At 37.8% G+C, this 19,291-nt stretch overlaps 2 protein-coding genes across 2 annotated transcripts in view; one reads left to right on the plus strand and one right to left on the minus strand.

Annotated features, from left to right (window-relative positions):
* Positions 1-19,291, minus strand: part of grin3a (glutamate receptor, ionotropic, N-methyl-D-aspartate 3A) — a 93,045-nt gene that overhangs the window by 25,633 nt on the left and 48,121 nt on the right. The gene's annotated exons all lie outside the window — the stretch shown is intronic.
* LOC146514524 (uncharacterized) lies at positions 13,816-17,913 on the plus strand. The gene is made up of 11 exons (XM_085164710.1): positions 13,816-14,003; positions 15,036-15,122; positions 15,465-15,605; positions 15,726-15,865; positions 15,982-16,118; positions 16,224-16,317; positions 16,458-16,557; positions 16,675-16,934; positions 17,025-17,211; positions 17,382-17,509; positions 17,596-17,913. The coding sequence occupies exons 1-11, from the start codon at positions 13,883-13,885 to the stop codon at positions 17,911-17,913; spliced, it is 1,713 nt and encodes a 570-aa protein (XP_085020836.1). The 5' UTR covers positions 13,816-13,882.

The following is a 19,291-nucleotide window of genomic DNA, read 5'->3' on the forward strand; positions in this document are numbered from 1 at the left end:
ACATTTTAAAGTTCCATTCACTTCTCTTCACTTTAGTGGGTACAGTAAAATGATGCTAAATGAAAAAGATGAAAGACTGTTTGGATTACAAATGAAATTAGTAAAAAATAATAATAAAAATAATTTCACTTGGTGAAAGCAGCTGAAATATTGTGGTAATCTTAAAAAACATTAACAAAAAACCCTCCAAAAGACAAGAAATAATCATCAGTCTGTCTTGTCAACACTATATGCTTTGTTTACTCACTGATCCAATCCAGCCTGATCCTGGAGAGCACAACAACACCGTGCTGACTACTTCTGACTTTGACACACATTAATAGCAGTTGTTTGAACAAATGACCAGTGTTGCATTTTTTTATGATCAGTTCAGCCTGGAGAGGAATCATTTCAGATCAAGTTTATGATGCTACCCTGACAGTATGTTTGATAAATATGAATATGCATGACATATGCATATGTCTTCTTTATGACTCAGAAAGCTGAAACCCATTTTCTTTTATATCTTAAATACAACAGAGAGACTGTGAGTGCACTGAGCACAGTTCATGTTGCCCAATAAAGTAAATTGCAGGATGCACAGCTGTAAAAAAAGAAGTTTTCTGCTGCCTTGCTTTTTTATTCTTTATCGCTTCTATCCAGACATGTTTGGATCTCTGTTCTTGGGATTTATGGGCTTAAATGTACAATTATGTTTTACTCTTGGTTAGTTCATATATCAATTTCCACTTTATTGGTGTAAAAGCAACACCAGAGAGGTGTATTATCTTGGCGGCCTTAGTGGCTGTCTATCTGTGAGTGTGTGTATGTGTGACAGCATAAGACAAACCACGGTCCAGTGATCACGCCATCTCCCTCACTGAGCCATGCTACTGGCTGTCTGAGAGTGTCAGATACCAGAACAGACACACACACTCACACCCACACACAAGAAAGACACACACTGGATTGGATATGTTTGAATTTAAAAAAACATGCAGACATCCAGGTAGATGCACAGCTCTTTGATATGCCTTGAGGAGGTAATGATGTACCTGGAGTGACCTTTTTCAAAATATCTCCATCGTGTCACCTTGCTCACTGAAAAATTTCCCGTCCCACCACCTTGTCAACTTCCCTTCATCTTTTACAGGTTTTTAGCCAACCTGACAACTCAAGCAAGCTGTCTGAAGGTCAGTAGCTTGTAGATGTTGAACTACCTGGGGAGTGTGTCTCTCTCCTGATGGCAGCCAGTGTCATGCTCTCGCAGTTTCCTGACATTGCAGAAAGTGTTCCATGCTAAATGTGAAATGTCACTTTCTTACTAAAAGGTCATGTGTTTAGGCAAGACATCTGTATTATTTGAGTATGTTTCAAGTTCAAGTCTGAATTTACTGTCAGATTAATATAGGCAAGGTGTCTCAGAAAAGTAGCTGTGAAAAGGGAAGCACAGTTTTGTAGCAAAAATTGATATAGATGTCCAAGTTAAACCGGTATCCATGTGTTTCATCCACATAAGAACTCAGTTAAAAAAAAAAAAGGGTCAGACCGCTGCAACACCAATCACGTAATCAGAACTCCAAGGATAGTTATTACAACTGATCCTAAGTGGCTCCACTCATTATGAACTATTGAACTCTTCTAATCAGACAAGCTCAGTATAGTTAAACTGGCACACCCACAGGACTGCTCTGTCTCTGCTGACTTTGGATGTCTTTGAACACAGAATCGAGTTCAGAGACACACAAATGCACTGGGCCATCTACACATTACTCCAAGTGGAGCTGCTCAGCCATGAAAACCATGCCATGAAGCTCTTAGGACATAATTTTTGTGCTGATGTTAATACTAGAGGAGGGTTAGAATCTGCAGTTATTGAATCAGCAGAGCTTTGGCAGATTTCACTACATGCCTCAACACTTTGCCACCCTGCTTTTTATCTGGCCTGCCACTTTGTGGCTAAATTGCTGTGGTTCCAACCGCTTCCACTTTTGCAATTTGCAAACATACTTGTTGCACTGGTGACAACCTATAACAGTACTGTGCTAGAATTCAGTGAGTTATTCTCTCAAAAATGTTTGTAAAGGCAGACTGGATGACTCAAATGCAGAGTCAAAGGCAGGCATCGATTACATTTTTAAAAAAAGGCAAACCAAAGTCCACGAGAGAAAGCAGGGAAACAGAAACATGGGGAACTAGAGAACAGTACACAAAGGAAACAGGATTACAACAAGGCACTTAGAGAGATGCTAAACAGCAGGGAACATAGCTCCAAGTCATCAGAAAAATTAGACAAGGAAGTTAAAAGTACATACAAAATACACAAGACTAAGTTTATCAAAATGAAACTGGAAAACAACAGTTTGAGTGGTTACACTAAGGGGAAGGAAATACATTAAATAATGTGGTCCCTAAGAAAACCAAGAATCACATTGATTATTTAAATAAAGAGCACTTTAAATTCCAAAAAAAATTTAGAGATGTCAACAACTAACTACCATTTCAACACTATTTTAAACAAACTAACCTAATTAAAATACCACCATTGCCTGTTTGTCTGCCAATTTACACTACATAATTTTAAGTTTGTTTTCAGTTTGTCCTGCCTGTTCCTACGAAAACAGCTTCAGTTTGAGAAAGCACATCTCCAAGCATAAATGTAGCTAAAATATTTAAACCAGGCCCCAATATACTTATCTTAAGCTCCATATTTCTCACCACTCAACTTATCATACCAAACAATTATTTGACCTTCAAAACTACTTGCTGACGTGCTGTCGTTCACTACATCCGGAGCTGCTACTTTACCTTCTATGCTCGAAATAAAAACTATGGTTGAACTTTTTATTCAACGTGACGTGATTCACTTCCACTTCATGAAAAGATAAAATGATGGTATTTGCAGCCAAAGAATGACGTCTGGGTGAATCATATATTTTCCAGACCAAGTCTAACTCAGTGTCAAGGCTGCCTTGTGTTCTCGCCTCATGCATCACCCAAAAAAAATAAAAAATAAAAAGATTTTTAACATGATATAACCACAAGGTTGTTGTTGTGTGTACATCACTGACCAAGCAAGTTAAATGAAAAGGAATGGGAGTGCACTTAAATCCATCTTATTCATTACTCTCACAACATTAATCAGCAACAATGAATGTTTTTTTAAGCAAGAAAACATTTTGCTCTTAAAAATAAAATATAGAAAAAAGGAAATGCTGCTGCCTTTGTAGCAGCATAGAAATCTCTGCTGAGAGTATTCCTCCTTGTTAAACCAATCCTCGCCTGAAGCAAACAGAAAGTGTTTCACTGACATTGGTTCAGGGAATACAAGCCTCAGAGGGGACATTTATCATATACCATTTTCTATCTTTATGGTTCATCCAGCTGGCACATGTGGGTACTAACCTTTACTTTGACGGGCATGGATCAGTTTAAAATGATTTCTATCAAGACGGATTGTCTATGGTGGGGAAAAAATAAATAAGATAACCTGTGGAAATTTGTCTCGGCACAATATCTAGTTATAAAGGACTTTTGCTCACTGAACTCTATGAAGGGTGTATAGTGTATCTCTGTGAAAATGCACATTTATATCTTAGGTTTAGGTCTTTATCTTCATTTTTTCCCCACCTTTATCTTCTTAGGCTTTGCTATCCCGTCATGTGTGATTTTAACTTTTGCACACTGACTTTAAACCCCCTGGAAACCCCTCAATCCTAACGAGATGTGATTCGTCATAGGATAAAAGTGAAAAAACACATTTTCCTTTTTCAGTGAGCCCTACCTGACATCCAAATTATTTGAATGCCCAAATAAATATATAAAGAGCCACTATATCAGATTGTTTACTCAGTCAACCATCTATGGCAGGGATGTCAAACTCATTTTACACATTGAGCCACATATTCACTACTGTAATCTCAAGTGTGCCAAACCAGTGAAGCTACATGATCAACATGTACAATTACAGAAAAAGTTCTGTAGTTCATTGCCCTGTACTGTAATGATAAAATATCATTTTTGTTCATTCAAAGAAAATTTATTTTTTTCTTGTCTTTCTGTGAATCGACTGTAAAATCATAAATGTATAAAATAGTGAAAAAACAGCAACTTTCTGTTATTTAATTGTTTATCTATTACTAATAATAGTGTAGTATGAATGAGGGTCATTCTTTATTGACAGGAAAAACTGTAAAGCAGTTAAAAGTTCAAAATCTACAACTCCTTCAGTCTTTGCTGGGGAGATTCTGTCCCCTGGACCTTATGCTTGACATCCCTGGTCCCCTGAATCAGATTTAAATATTATCTTTGATGACTGATTGTTAAAACGTTTTGGAAAAAACCCAAATATGTTTACAATATTTTTGCACAGTTCCCTCAAATGCCAGTATTTTGTTTTAAACTAATCTTATCAACTGGATTTAAGAACAAAAGTATTGCAACAGCAACAATAGATAAGAAAAGGCTTATTAAACTGTGGTTTCTCAACATGTTTATGTCTATATGTTGCAATATGTATCAAGTGAAACAACATTGAAAATCATAATAACTTTAAAAAAAATAGAAGTGAAACAACATTGATTTATGTGCAAGTGTAACAAGCATGTATGCATGGCCTGCAGCTACTTTACTATGCAGCTTACGTTTGACTTGCCCCAGTCAAGCTTTCTACTATACCAGAGAGTGTGGTAATCTTGTTTTATATTTATGGAAATTTGCACTCCTGCAAACCACAGCTAGATTTATTATGCAAGACAGAATTACATTTGTGAAACACAGAGGTTGGTCCTCATCATTTATTCTCTTGCAATTAACATTAAAATTGACAGACTATTACACTACATATTACTGATAAGCTAAAGAGCAAGTGTTACTTCTTTCTTGCTTATAATATGCACCTCATGTGAGCGTTACTCATCCTTGTTTTCTAAACTATCCATAAATTGGGGACACTGCCAACTTTTTTCCCAGGACATTTTGCATTTTTTAATGAAAGTATAACCTGTAGAACCATCAGATATTAAATGGCATTGGTTTCTAAATGATGGGCAGTTGGAGTAAAGCAGGGGTGTCCAACTCCAGGCCTTGAGGGTCAGTGTGCTGCAGGTTTTAGATGTGTCCTTGATCCAACATAGCTGATTTAAATGGCTGGTGATGAACTAATCATTTGGTTCAGGTGTGTTGGCCCAGGATGATATCTAAAACCTGCAGGACACCAGCCCTTGAGGCCTGAAATTGGACACCCCTGCAGTAAAGGTTTCAATGAAACAATAAGCAAACAAAGTACCGTCCCTACACACTGCTCCCCGGGTGCTGCATTGGTGGCTGCCCACTGCTTCACTGGGTGAATGTGTTAAATGCAGAGGAGTAATTTCCCTATGGGGACTAACACATACACATTATTATTATATTATAGAAGTGTTTCATCAGGCTCTAGCAGATACAAAATGTAACATATTATGTGCAATAGAAAACATTTGATTTTTATAATTCCTTACATGTAACAGATTTGAGCATTTTTCTAGAAAACTACTTTTTTTGCCAGCTGATTGCAGTACAGTTTGCAGAACACTGACTTCCCGCAGAAGTGCTCCGTCGCTTTGTGATGCTATGCAGTATACTCTCTTTTAGGCAATTAATTTCTCATAATACAAAGTGGTCTGCCTTGAAAGAATTTTCCCACAGGACCAAATGAATGAGTCACAAAAAGTCCAGCTTTTAGAGTGCTCGGCGAATGGAACACGGTGATAAATAGAAAAAAGAAAAGAAAAAAGATCTAGGATGTAAATGTCAGAATGAAGGGTTTATGCACAGCCTGATCCTTTACTGATCTTTCTTGGTTCAAAGCCCGATGGAGAGAGATGGAAATTAAAGCAAAACTGAATATATGAACTGCAAAGTCAAGCAGAATATTCAGCAGTAACTATAAATCATATTTATGATGTAGATGAATTAATTATATAAACTCTCATAATGTAATATTAATCTTTATGTATCTCAAAAGTATGTCAGTCTATTTAGTCTGCATATTACATTCAATATTTTTGAATTTGATACAACTAAATTTGAATTTGAGACAATTAAATTTTACCTGGTAGAAATAAACTGCAAGATTTCCTGAGAACCATTCTCACTTGAAAATGGACTAAATCCAACTTCCATACGATCAGGCTATTTTACCCACCAGCCACGCATTACACCATGACTGGCTGATTAGTTCTCTATCCCTGGAGCAATTTCAGAGAACAGCTGCCTGTCTACAGTTGTGTGAAAAAAAATAAGTAAAGCCCATGAAAAATGTTGACTTTTTCAATACTTTTAAACAAGCAAACACTCAATCCTCTTTGAAACAGCGCCTGCAGATAAATGTGATATACATAAAATTCTAATTTTCCAGTCCATCCAGCTTCTGAACTGCATATCCAGATCAGGGTTAAGGTAGGGCTTGAGCCTAAAACCCAGCTGACATGGGGCAAGACGATGGGGTGGAGGTTAACCTGATAACCTAAACAGCCACACCTATGGCCAATTTAGAATTCGTGTTGGGATGTATTACACATTACCCTTTTACTCAAATACTCCACATAGAACATAATTTTGTACACTACCTACTTACGTTTGTATGACTCCATAACATGGTGAGAAATGAGTTGTGGGATAATTGTTAGTTAATATTATAGGCTCCAGTCCTGCACACTGACACAAGTTAGTATTCTAGTGTGTCATGAACTGCGGAGTATGCAGATGATATATTGTGGAGTTGGAGGACCCAAATGGAGGCTAACTAGAGTAAACGAAAGCGAGCCATTTATTTATATTGGTAGTCATGGTACAAAAACGCAATCTCTTAGAGTTTTTGTTTCAATTTTCAACATGTCAAAAGCAGATTTCAAACTATATACCAGTTTTTAATCCTACAGTGCAGTTCTGTGGATTTTATTGATAGATTTGTCCAATCCATAAAATTAGGATTAGGAATTCTAACTAAGCGATTAGTATCTTATTAGGAAGTGACATAGGGAACATGTCTTATTTCAAAAAGTGTGACATCTGGGGTCTGCTGTTCTCTTTGTAGCTAATTAAGCCATCATGGCAGGACCTAAACAGCTGTTTTGGGTTTTGAAAAATGAAACTACAGCTTCCATAATCAGCATAAACTGATTGTGGAAGTTTTTAGCTATCAGACAACAAGATAGCAGGATGATACTGATTAATGAGTACCACGTACACAGCAACCTCCTATTACTTTCGATTTATATTCCTCAAATTCCTTCCATTTTATGCAGTATTTACAGCCCCTGTGTAAGTCTCACGTCCGCTCTGCTAGTTTTATTACAGAACCTAGAAGGAAACATCTGGGTAAATATTTTGAAAAGTTATTCGTGTTTTTGTCTTGACCTGTGAAAGTGTGGCTATGATGCTAACTAAGCTGTTTCATTGTTTCACAGATTAGCTAGACCTTGCATTTCTGACTTCCTTTTTAAATGATTTATGTGCCTTTCTAAAGTGTAGCATCACAAAAATCCTTTTTATACAAAACATAGTCATTCCCAGTTTGCATAAATCTGCATTTCACATGTTATTCTGATGTTTTTGTCATTACTTTTCTATACAGTAAGCATATTACTGCCATTCAGCTAGAATAAGCTTTTGGAGGCCCTTATTTGCTATGAATTCTAGATTTTTCCCATCATGCTAAAAATATCTATGCTCCACACATGCCCTGGGTTAGCATAAAGCTGGTTATTTCGATAGTGTCCCAGCCGCAAGTCCCATGACACTACAGCTGTCTGGTGGCAAACACCTCTATATGTCACCTGCTTTCTCCCATTGAGAGAGGTTGATGGCATTCCCAGCAACACTGCTGCAACCAGGTCCATAATAATCATGAAACAGATGCCCTGAAGAGTTCAGTGTTCAACTGAGAACAGCTACAATCTTTCCGTTGCTCATCTGTCACATGATCTTTGGCTTCAACACTGCTGTGGTGACAACTGCTCCCTCCAGGTCAACTCATCCACCAAGCACCTGTTATTCAGACAACAAAATTCTCACTGAATCTGAAATGTATGAAATGAGTGAAAATGACCAGAATCTTCACTCTAAAAAGCTGCTGGGTATGAATGGTGTAAACCATGGGGGAAATATGTTCCCGCAGATTTGTAATAGACATTTGGAGAAATAACTAGAGAGTAAAAGTAAATACACTTTAATTATTTTGAAAATGGAGAGATATGTGTTTGACTAGTGTTACGGATTCAAATATTGGGAATGGATACAAGAGGAAAACCAAAATAACCACACTGGTCCGGCCGGGTCAAGTCAAACGATGATTTAATGAACACACGCGTGGGAGATGGACACCATACAACAGACAGCATCAGATCTCGAAATGGTGGAGCCTTGATCAAACTCTTATAGCCTCTAGTGGCCCCCACCTAATCATAAAAGCCTAAACATTCACATTCTTTCTCTCACACAGCGCCTAAGCTACAACCTTGGCTCCCTGTTTATCTGCTCCTGCTGATGGGGCAGAATGCTCTGTTCTCTTCTAATCAGACAAATGAGACGATGACTTTCTGTGAACAATATTTTCTTATAACTCAGCAGTATAATGCATCACAAAACAATATCATTCATTCACAAAAAATCAACAGTCTAATATAATGCAAATCAGTTTACCAAATGTAATAGTTATCACCCTCTTCTAATTCAGGAGCATAATGCAAACTAAAACTACATAATAATTCACAATCTTTAATTAGGGGTCTAACATGGCATAAAATAATATTATAATCTGACAATTCCCCCTGATGAGCTCTTTAGACTTAAAGAGCTCACTTACACCCTCCAATCCAGTGTTACCGGGTTCATTTCTTCTTACTCCTTAGGCCCTTTGTCCCCCTGTTGGGTGAACCATATGTGAGATGACCTCTGTGTTTGCGCAGTTCAGATGCAAGAAAAACTTTTATTACAACAACAACAGTAGGTATAGATGATACTCCCATCACTCCCCAGTTCTCCCACAGCTTTATTTCAGTGCTACCTTATACCCTCCAAACGTACTCGGACTAGAACCTCTGTCCGAGGAGCTTTTAACCTTTATTTTATTGCTGTAGGCACCAATGTCTTCCAGTCGGGTGATCCTCGGCTCTTGTTTCCTTCAACATCAGGGGTTAGACAACCCTTCAGTCGTTGCACAGATCAGGGGATTATTCTGCCCCGATTTCAAACAATGATCTGTGTATTCTGGGATCACAGCTGTGTTCCCCATGAAAAGCAACAGAAAGGTGTTCTCCTTATGACCAACAGCCTCTCGAACGTCGTTGGTGTGGTGTTCCTGGATTTCCGTCAACCCCTTCATGGTTATTGCTGTGTTTATGGGATCCATCCTTTTGAGGTGACTAACTGGAGCCCAAAATGCCATGACACTTGAACCCAGTTGATGTTTCAGCAGTCACCGTGTCTGTCTCTGCTGCCAAGGATCCTCGTATATCTGTGACCTCGTCTGGTGTCTGTTCCTTTCTCTGTAAGAGACAGAAAACCAAAACACCTCTCTTCCTAGCTCTAACAATCTAATGTTGCTGTCCACTGATCTTTTGGTGATTCAGAATTGGTTTAGAACATTCAGAATGTCCCAAGGACTTATCCTAATTTAGTGTATGTGTGTGTAAGCGTGTTTGCATTTAGCCCGCTGCACTCAAGGCATTTCCTACACTTTATCAGTCCGGACTATCGCCGAACGAAGCTTATGACCTTCAAAAAACCGAGTGCCAACTCATTATAAGCACATTTGCAAGATATGTATAAAAATGATTAAAACCAGTCATTCTAATAAAAGACATAAACAAATTAGCCATTTCTAATTCTAACATGTGTCCATTCAATGAAGCTAGAAAATTAAAAGAAAAGGTTAGTGAGCTCATATCTTAGAAAGTATCAGACTTTCTCCTGTCCAGTGTCGTTGCTCCAGTCTTGTTATTCTGTGTTAGGGAATGAAATCAATTTAATTGTCATGTTAGATCTGTTCAACACCTGGCTCCGCCCAGAGCCTGCGTCTTCACAATTGTCTACAAACAAAACCTGTATTAATATGAACTTCACTTCAATATGAACTTGTTGACTACTTTTGACACCTGTAGATAGAAGATTAACATGGGGTTATAACAATCACTGTAATACAAATGTTAATATGTCAATAGCTTCAATAAATGTTCAATGCAATGCTTGTTATATGATTCTGATGTAACAATAATGCTGATGCTAAAATAACAGTAAAACACACCCTTTTTTATCCCTTACTGACCACAGCAGGGGCCTCTATGTTTTAATTCAGCCATGAGGCTCACCTGATTCATCACTGAGCCCCACCGGCACTGGCATTTGACAGGGTGGTGCTGCATATTCTTCCTTTAATGTCACTATTTTCAATCTGTTAATTAGAGTGCTTAAACATGAAGTAGACTACGTCCACTACAAGTCAATACAGCTATAAATGTGGCCAATTATCAATCTATTACCAATCAATAACAAACGACAGCTTTTATTTTATGCATGCTTTTAGTCAACCACTCACCCACAGGATCTCCAATCCCAGAAAATTCCTTCTCCTCATTTAATGAGTCTGTCCTCCTTCCATGCCCTGGTAACTGGTCCATCCAGAGCTGTATCATTATGAAATATACATACAACAAGCCAAACCACACCTTGGTCACACCAACCCTTTTCCGCCCTGAAGATGTCCAACGCCATCTTAGTCTGGACTGTCAAAGGTGATTTTAACGCTGATTGTTCCGACAATCCATTTATAACATTTCCTGGTCAGATTAGCCAATCTCTGCACACTAGAATAAACATAATCAACATGATCAACATTTTTCCTGCGTGTTATTTCACCATCTTATTGATTCCAATGCTCCATCCTTATGTGGTTTGCTGCATTATGTTTATCTAGAACTCCACTCTGTCTCTAAATGTTTGAAGAATTTTTCATGTTTGGGGTCAAGTTTTAAGAATTTGACCATACGTGAAATTAATGGTGTTGTTGTAACATGGTAGACTAGTGTGCCTGTGTTAATTCAGCTCCATATTATTGTGTGAAGTTGCACTGGGTTGGGAGTGGTTTTTTGTGTGTGTGTCACATTTTTGGTTAGCCAATGGCTGGAATTCGGTTTGACTAATTACAGGCAGGTGTACTTGATTGCACTGATACACTGGTCTACTTATAGCCCACACTACAAACACTGCTGTGTCATTTTGTCTCTCTGTGCATGTATGTAATGTGATAATCTGATATTTTTGGGATTAATGGGTTTTGCGCTATGAATTTTATACTCAACGTGTCATTTTGTCTCTCTGTGCAGGCCAGGGCCTATTATATGCCACAGCCTAAAGACAGCATAGTTACACAGGTTTCAGTGATCACTGGCTATATGCTTTCAGGGTAGTGGGTCTCCAAGGACAACTTCTACCCCTGTTAAAGGCAACATGTGGAGTGCAACTGGCCGTGTGGCATAGCTGGCTCTGACCTTGGGACTGTGTGTTTTTATTTGATTCATGAATGGGACACTGGACTGTTTTATCTTTTATCTCTTAATATTTTTTGTCACTAAATTATCTTTTAGAATTTTATTGACTGTCATCGTTTTGCCCACGACTGAGACGGTTGGTCAGACCTAAAATCTTTCTTTGGGTGTGTTACATTATCACCCCCATCGGGGCTTACCTTTCCCACTTCTGATGATATTCCTCCCTATTCTTTGCAAGTACCCGCTTTTGGTGGCGAGAAACTGTTGGTGTGGTCAAGTGGGCGCTGTAAAAACAAAAGCTCAGGACAGAACAGTTATCAGTCACGTACTTCATACAAAATTAGCATATATTGAATTTCATATTGATCCTCTGAGTGTAATGGTACATTTTAATTTTTCTTTATTTTGCTCTTATTCTTGTGCAGCACCACATGCCCCTGTCTGTCGGTTCTATCTTACTTTTCTAAATTATTGACTATTTCAATGGAGAACCTAAATGACGTGGACCAGTGTTTGTCATTACATATCTATATTTTGAATGTGACAAGTCTATCATTCCCCTGTTATTCATAGACATCAGTAGAGTTTTTTGACTTTTTCTATCTAAATTAATTGGCTTTTTTTTTATTTTTACAGTGGCCTGCTATGGTTAATAATAACATGTTCAGTCTTGAGTGAAATCAAAGCTTCTCTTCACTTTAGCATTTAACATTCCCAACAATATAATGTGCTGCATTAATCGAAACACAGCTAATAAAACACAATTTTCTTGATGGAAACATCAGTAGCTCAAAATTAGCAACCAAAGGGTTAAGTCTGCAGTTCACACTCATGTGAAGCTACAGCCTCCCCCCCCTAGTCTCTGTCCTCCTACTCCTGCAAAAACAAAACAAAGCGAGACAAAACATCCACCCTTCTTTTACAAGCTGGGTGAATTGTTTGTAGACATGTACTAATCCTAAAGTCGGTATCGTTTTTGTCTCAGTGTCAAGTCAGTTTAAACATTTAGTCGTCAGTCCATCACAGTCCAGTCACATGCATACATTCACACACATTCATACCAGATATTGCTGATAATGGAGTCTCACGCGGAACCTATTCGAGGCTCCATCACCAGCAAGATGACGTCATCATTTTAGAGGAAAAACAGTTCCTTGTTTTTTGGACTGGATTGACTCGCTGCAATCCTTTTAGGCTCAGGACTTCTCATGTGATCAATGTCCCATATAAGTGAATTTCTCCAGAGCCCATTATAATCATGGAGAAAAATACTTTGCGACTGTTTCTAGTAATCATGTTTTATAGCGCTTTAAAGTTCAATCTCTCAGGCCTGGATTAAAGAGCTGATTTGTTAAATCAGGAACTCACAAAATACCAAAATATCACCACCGGTGGATCACTCCTCTCAGATGTTCTTATTTCAGTGCACTGTAACAAAAGCAAAGACAAACGTAACCAATAAAATACTCATATAATAACAAATACTGGGGCCCGTTGGAAACATGTCCAAGCATAAAACCATCTTTCTCTCTCTTAGAGGAAGAAAACAATTCAAACCTCACTGATAAAATCAACCTAGTGTTAAGCAAAACCCAAAATCAACCAAAACTTCACCAGAAAGTTTTTCTCCGTCCCGGGACAATATTGTGTAAGCATACAGGTACCGTAACTTCTTTTTGCACTGACAAAAACATGTTGGACTTATTTGATTCAATAGTGGACACTAGTTGCACACAAATGTTTTGCTTTGGTAGAAACTTAAACAACTGAGTTAAATCAACACAACCTTTTCATATTCAGTAAACCTGTGCATTTTGAGTTCATATTACACGATTAAGACATGTTCAGATGGAGTAAGTTAAGCTCCTGGAATATTTTAATCCTTCACAATTCTGTCACTTTTTCAACACTATTCACTAACTTTTATCCAAATTCTACTTGGTCCCTTAAATACTACATGTTGTCTTCATATTGCATACGGTTCAACAAAGTCTAAATTCTGATTACCATAAAAATTGAATGGGTCTACAACAACTACCATCCTCCTATCTTTATCCTAATTGCACGAGGGCTGGGAAATAACTCTAAAGTGATAGGTTACGAGGCAGGGTGCACCCCGAACCGGTCACCAGTCTATCACCTAGAAACAAACAACCATTTACACTTACATTCACGGATAATTTAGAATCATCAATTAACCTAACTCTAACAGCTGCATGACTTTTCACTGTGGCAGGAAACCAGAATACCCAGAGAGAAACCACTGCAAACTACACAGTAAATTTCCCAGTGTTAAATCAGCAGTGTTAAAGTGTATTTACTCTAATAGAGTCATTATAACAACAGCTGGAGCAAAACGCCCCCCAGTGTGGGTGATGATTCGTGGAGTTAAAAGAGGCAGTGTCAACGTTACTCTAGAAAGCTCCTCCCACCACAGACTCGTTTTCAAACCAAGAGGATTTTTCAGGACGCCATTTTCTTCACATCAGTTGCAGGGTAAGTTGTTCATATTTACTTATTAAACCAACAATTCGACATTTTAAGCACAGATAGCACGTTAAAATAAGGTTACATTCCTTTTGTCCATGTTTATTATATATTTCATTTTGTACCAGAAGCAAATGTGACACTGTCTGTATGCTAATGTAAGGTTGTTAATTAGCTAAAAAAAAAGTTGACTGATATCAGTGTTGGACTGTAAGGCTTGTTATCAAAATTTATTTCAGTGTGTAGTGGTGATTGTGTTGTGTTCTAGTATGTTCGAAATTCCATTAAATTAAACCCTCCATGTGTTGGGATTTACATCTTAACATTAGCTAGCTAACTAGCATTTTGGCTAACCTCAGTGCGCGGGCAATTCGCTATCGTCAAATTTTAAATTACATAACCCAAGCATTAACTAATTAAAGGTTTACACTAAATGTTACATTTTTCTTTTTTTGATACCTATGTACCAGATATAGAGGTCGTTTTCAGTAAGGTTATTGTCTTATTTTAATTTGGCTGTCTTCAGCGATTTTACAGTTACAGGAGTACAACCAGCAGGTGTTATAAGCTTGATAAAGTATCCAAAATGTCCAGGATTCAGTTTTTAATGCTTTTTTTTAGTAGGTTGAATTTAAGATGACAGCATTTGTATTTATTGTGAGTTGATGGTATTGACAAAAGTTACCCCGCTCCTTTTTCCATTTTGGTTACCAGACTGTTCAGTATGTTACCTAATGATGACAAAATACTGACTCCCTAGTACTAAGTTAGATCAGACAAATGGTAAAAAGTAGTAGTAATTACTTTAGTTTTGTATTGAGGATTATATCGCTTGTAGATGAAATACTCATTTAGTAAAGGGCTAAAAACTACCGCCAAAGAGCTGAAACACCTTGTTACACTGACATAAAAGTAACATACAGTAAGAAATAACATTGCAAGGCTATTTTGCTGGTATTTATTGGACTGATTTAATATTCACATTTTCTGTTTACTGTAGTTCAATGAAGAGCACTGACTATAAGAAATTACTGTCTACAGGAAGCATGCTGCTTAAAGCAAAACTCGGAGGTGTGCAGAAATTTGTTAGAGTATCTGAGCCAAGCCTTAAGGAGTTTTTGATTGCAGGTAAGAAACCAACATTGTATAAAAAAGGTGTACAAGGGGCTTTAAGTTCTTTTTGTTATTTAGTCTTTTCAAACTGCATTTTATGATTAATTGAAAATGATCTGTGTTTTGGAAGCATCTTAGTTATGAATGTATATTTAGTGGGGAAAAAACTGCATAATGTGAGTGTCACCCATTTTAATCTACCACTTATCAAGCATGTTAGTGGCGCTTAATAATTTAGCTTTTATTTATCTGACTCACTTTTGAAGAAGTATCTTGAAATTATCTTCATTTTAAGCTACAAAACATTAGATGCCATGTAATCTTTTTGTTTACACAAAGTTGTGTGCTTGTTTCCAGCATTTGCAAAGTTTGGTGTGCCAGGCGTAACAGAAGGAGTGAAAGTTTTTGATAGTTCAGGGACTGAGTTGGATGAGGATGTATTTAAGGATATAGTAACAGATCCCTCAACCGGAGTACTAACCATCAAATATGAAACAGGTTTGTTTGAATGATGTGTGTTTCATTGAATGTCATTTTTGTGTGTGTCATTATTACATTGTTTATTCAAAGAGTGTATAAAATGAGTCTAAACTGATTTGTTTTGCTCCTATTTTTGAGGTCTGGAAACATCTGTTGCAGAAGTGTCTCCTGAGCGGTTCCAGTTATCATCGCCACATTCATCAGATTCACAGGATACTGTCATCCTTTCAGACAGCCCTTTGAGGAAACGTCAGAAGCTGGATGCAGAAGCTAAGCAAGTAAGAGTTAACAGATTTCCACATTCTTCTAATAGTGTCTTTTTTGTTTGTAGTTTAAGTGTTCTGAACTGTAGTGGTTATATCAACATGTAGAATGTTTTTATTGTTTTTTCCAGTTGGTGGAATCCATTCTCACCAGCGAACCTGGTGGAGAACGTATAATAAATGAGTACAATCGGACCAAGTCCCTGGTGGATGAAACCAGAAGAAAAATGGTCAACATATTGGTAGCTGACATGACAGAAAAAAATGGGTAATTTATTTCTGGCCCTGTGATTTTTACTATCATTTTCAAATTATTTTAAATCTCTATTAATTCCAGGGAAGCTGACTAGTTCTTTTCCTTTTGATCTTGCAGTACATCACCACCACGGCAGGTAAAAGAAATGTATGCCAGAGGAATTGTAACCTTTTTCCCTTACCTCAGTGACCCATACTCAAAAAATGGCTATGTAAGTAGCTAACAGTAATAACTGATACAACTAAAATCAAAATTTTAAATCCTGCCAAAATGTATGTCCTTATCAACTGTTCATGGTTACATAACTTACTGATAAATTAAACAAAATGTCTGTATATGTCACTCTCCAAGGAACATTATTATGATAGCGAGAGTGGCACTGGGTATTTGGCCTGGAGGATTAAAACCATACAGAGATGCACTGCTAAAGAGAGGCGATTATCATCTGGAGGTAACATTTATAATTAAGTGGAAACATATAATACAGTTCCAAATTGCGGTTCTGTATTAATAATGGTTATTAAATGTTATTATTAGTTTTGATAAAGTTGTATTTCATATTGTCTAGCACCAGGAGATGGATCATCGGGTGAAGACCAGTGTGGTGGACCAACTGTCAGACGAGAGTTGCAGTTTGTTACAGAGAACGTGCTGAGTGAGGATGAGTGTAAGGAAGCAATCTCTCTGATGAAACATTCAGCTGATGAAGACACAGTCAAGAAGAAGATGAAGTTGACATTTGTTTATCGACACAACATGGTCCTTGACCCCCTGCTGTCAAGCAACATACTATCTGTTTTTCCACGTTTCAAAGATATCAAAGGCTTGGTGAGTATTTTTCATTACGTTGACAATGTAAACACATTTTATTTTTTGCAGATAGCAGATATAATTCTCTATTCTCTATCCCTGTTACAGATCGAACAGGATTTTGTACTGATGTTTGGTGAGGATGTATCAGGCAGGTTGCTGGAGAGGTGGCCAACAACATTCAAAAGAAAGATTATCCAACAAGGCAGAAAGCTTCCTTCTACCAGTGACCTGGAAGAACTCTTGCTGGCAGCTGACTCTCCTGAGGATGCCACTGAAGTTAATGCTGACATTGGTGAGCTGTTATTTCTTTGATTAGCACATTCACAGCATATATAATGTTTGTCATAGAACAGCTGTCCTTTTGTATTTTGGGTCTACTCAAACATTTTGTCAATGCAGATGCATTGAAATTTGTTATTGATGATGATGATTCAACTTTATTAAAAACAAATATTTTTTCAGGCTGGGACAGTGACCTCTCAGCGATTCTATTGCTATTACATCTGATTCCACCATCTGGTCAGGGTCAGAAGAGACCAGGAAAGGTGTCAGCTTCTCAAGCAGAAAGGCATCTCGTGGTCTTCAAGAAGGTTTGTTTCTTTTCTATTTTTATGGTATGAATTACCAGTTTAAGAAACACTTGATTCTTATTCCCTGTCTGTATTTGTCTTTTCAGACTGGAACAAATATCCAAGAGCACCTTGATGCCATCACTACCAGCACTCAACCCTATCTCCTGGCTGTTGGGGTGAAAAAGAATGACATCCACCAGTTCTTCATTATTCTTGACAAGAATGCCATACCATGCAAGTCTACCTCTTCACTTGGTGCTTTTGATGAACTGTTTAAAGCACATTTTGTGTTTGGCACATCTTACAACACCATGCTTCACAACATGTACACGTTCATCCAAACCACTGTGTACAATATAGATGTTGGCAAAGTCAAAGAAAGTCCCAGAGTTGCTGAAATAAGGGCAAGGTTGCTTCATTAGGGCTTGAAGGTTAATTCTCCATCATGAAGTGTTTTGTCTGTCAGGCTGAGTTCACTGGTTCAAACATGCTTGTTAGGCATTTACGGTTAGTCCATGGTTACTTACCTGGAAGAAATCTTCGCCTTAAATGTGCCCAGCGTGACTGTGGCTGTGTGTTTGGCACTTTTTCAGGTTTTAGAAAACATTTAAATACCAAACACCTTAACTATTTCGACCAACAGGCTGACACTGATGTTAATTTACAGCCTGATGTGGCAGTTAAAGAAGTTAGCACTACAGGGGAGGTGGTGTCAACTAATGTAGAAGAAACACCCACAACATCTGAAATGTTGAAAAGTTCAAATAAGAGCACTTTGGATATGTGTGCCTCTACTGTTGCACAGCTCAGGGCAGCTGGATTAAGCCAATCTACTGTGAATAGTTTTGTCTCCTCAATGGAGGAAGTGTTTTTTGAGATTCATACTCAGGCTAAAGATGCAGCTTTACAGAGCTTACCTTCACAGGACACAACAAGTAAAAAGAAATTAGAGCAGTCATTCAAAAACTTTGAAAACCCATTCACACTGTTAAATTCAGAAGCTAAACGAAATAGGCACTTTAAACAAAAATGGGCAACTGTTGAACCTGTTGAAATGGTGCTTGGCACAAGATTTGACAGTAGAAGAAACAAGATCACAGGGACTTTTGATCAAGTCATTGTAACTGATAGGTTTGCATATGTTCCTATTTTGGAAACACTGAAAACTATCTTTCAAAACCACCATGTTGTCGACATGTTCAAGTCAAGGAATATGTCCAGAGAAGGTGTGTATGCAGACTTAATCGATGCTGCCTATGTTAAAAGATGTCCCCTATTTTCTGCAGAAAAAGATGCCTTACAAATTCAACTGTTTTATGATGACTTTGAAACTGCAAATCCCCTGGGCTCTAAAAAGGGTGTACATAAATTGGGTGCAATATACTTTACACTAAGGAATTTTCCTCCAATCTTTAATTCGTTGTTGGTCAATATTCATTTGTGTGCTCTTTTTCATGCACAAGACTCAAAGCGTTATGGCTTTAATTCAATCCTTGAGCCACTTGTCAATGATCTGAAAGTTCTTGAGACAGAGGGACTGAAACTTCCCATGTTTAAACACTTGGTTCATGGCACTGTAATCCAGGTCACTGGGGACAATCTTGGTTTGCATAGTCTGTTTGGGTTCGTGGAGTCATTTGCAGCTCGATATTGTTGTCGCTTTTGTCTGCTTGAGAAGGATTGTTTTCAAAGTGTGTTCTGTGAAGATGATTCTGGTGTTGCACTAAGAACTCTTGATATGCATAAGCAGCACTGTGAAAGTGTACAAAGAGATCCTACGCTACCTCATGTATGTGGTGT

This window comes from Neolamprologus multifasciatus, chromosome 7, assembly GCF_963576455.1.
Source record: "Neolamprologus multifasciatus chromosome 7, fNeoMul1.2, whole genome shotgun sequence".
Classification (NCBI taxonomy): domain Eukaryota; kingdom Metazoa; phylum Chordata; class Actinopteri; order Cichliformes; family Cichlidae; genus Neolamprologus; species Neolamprologus multifasciatus.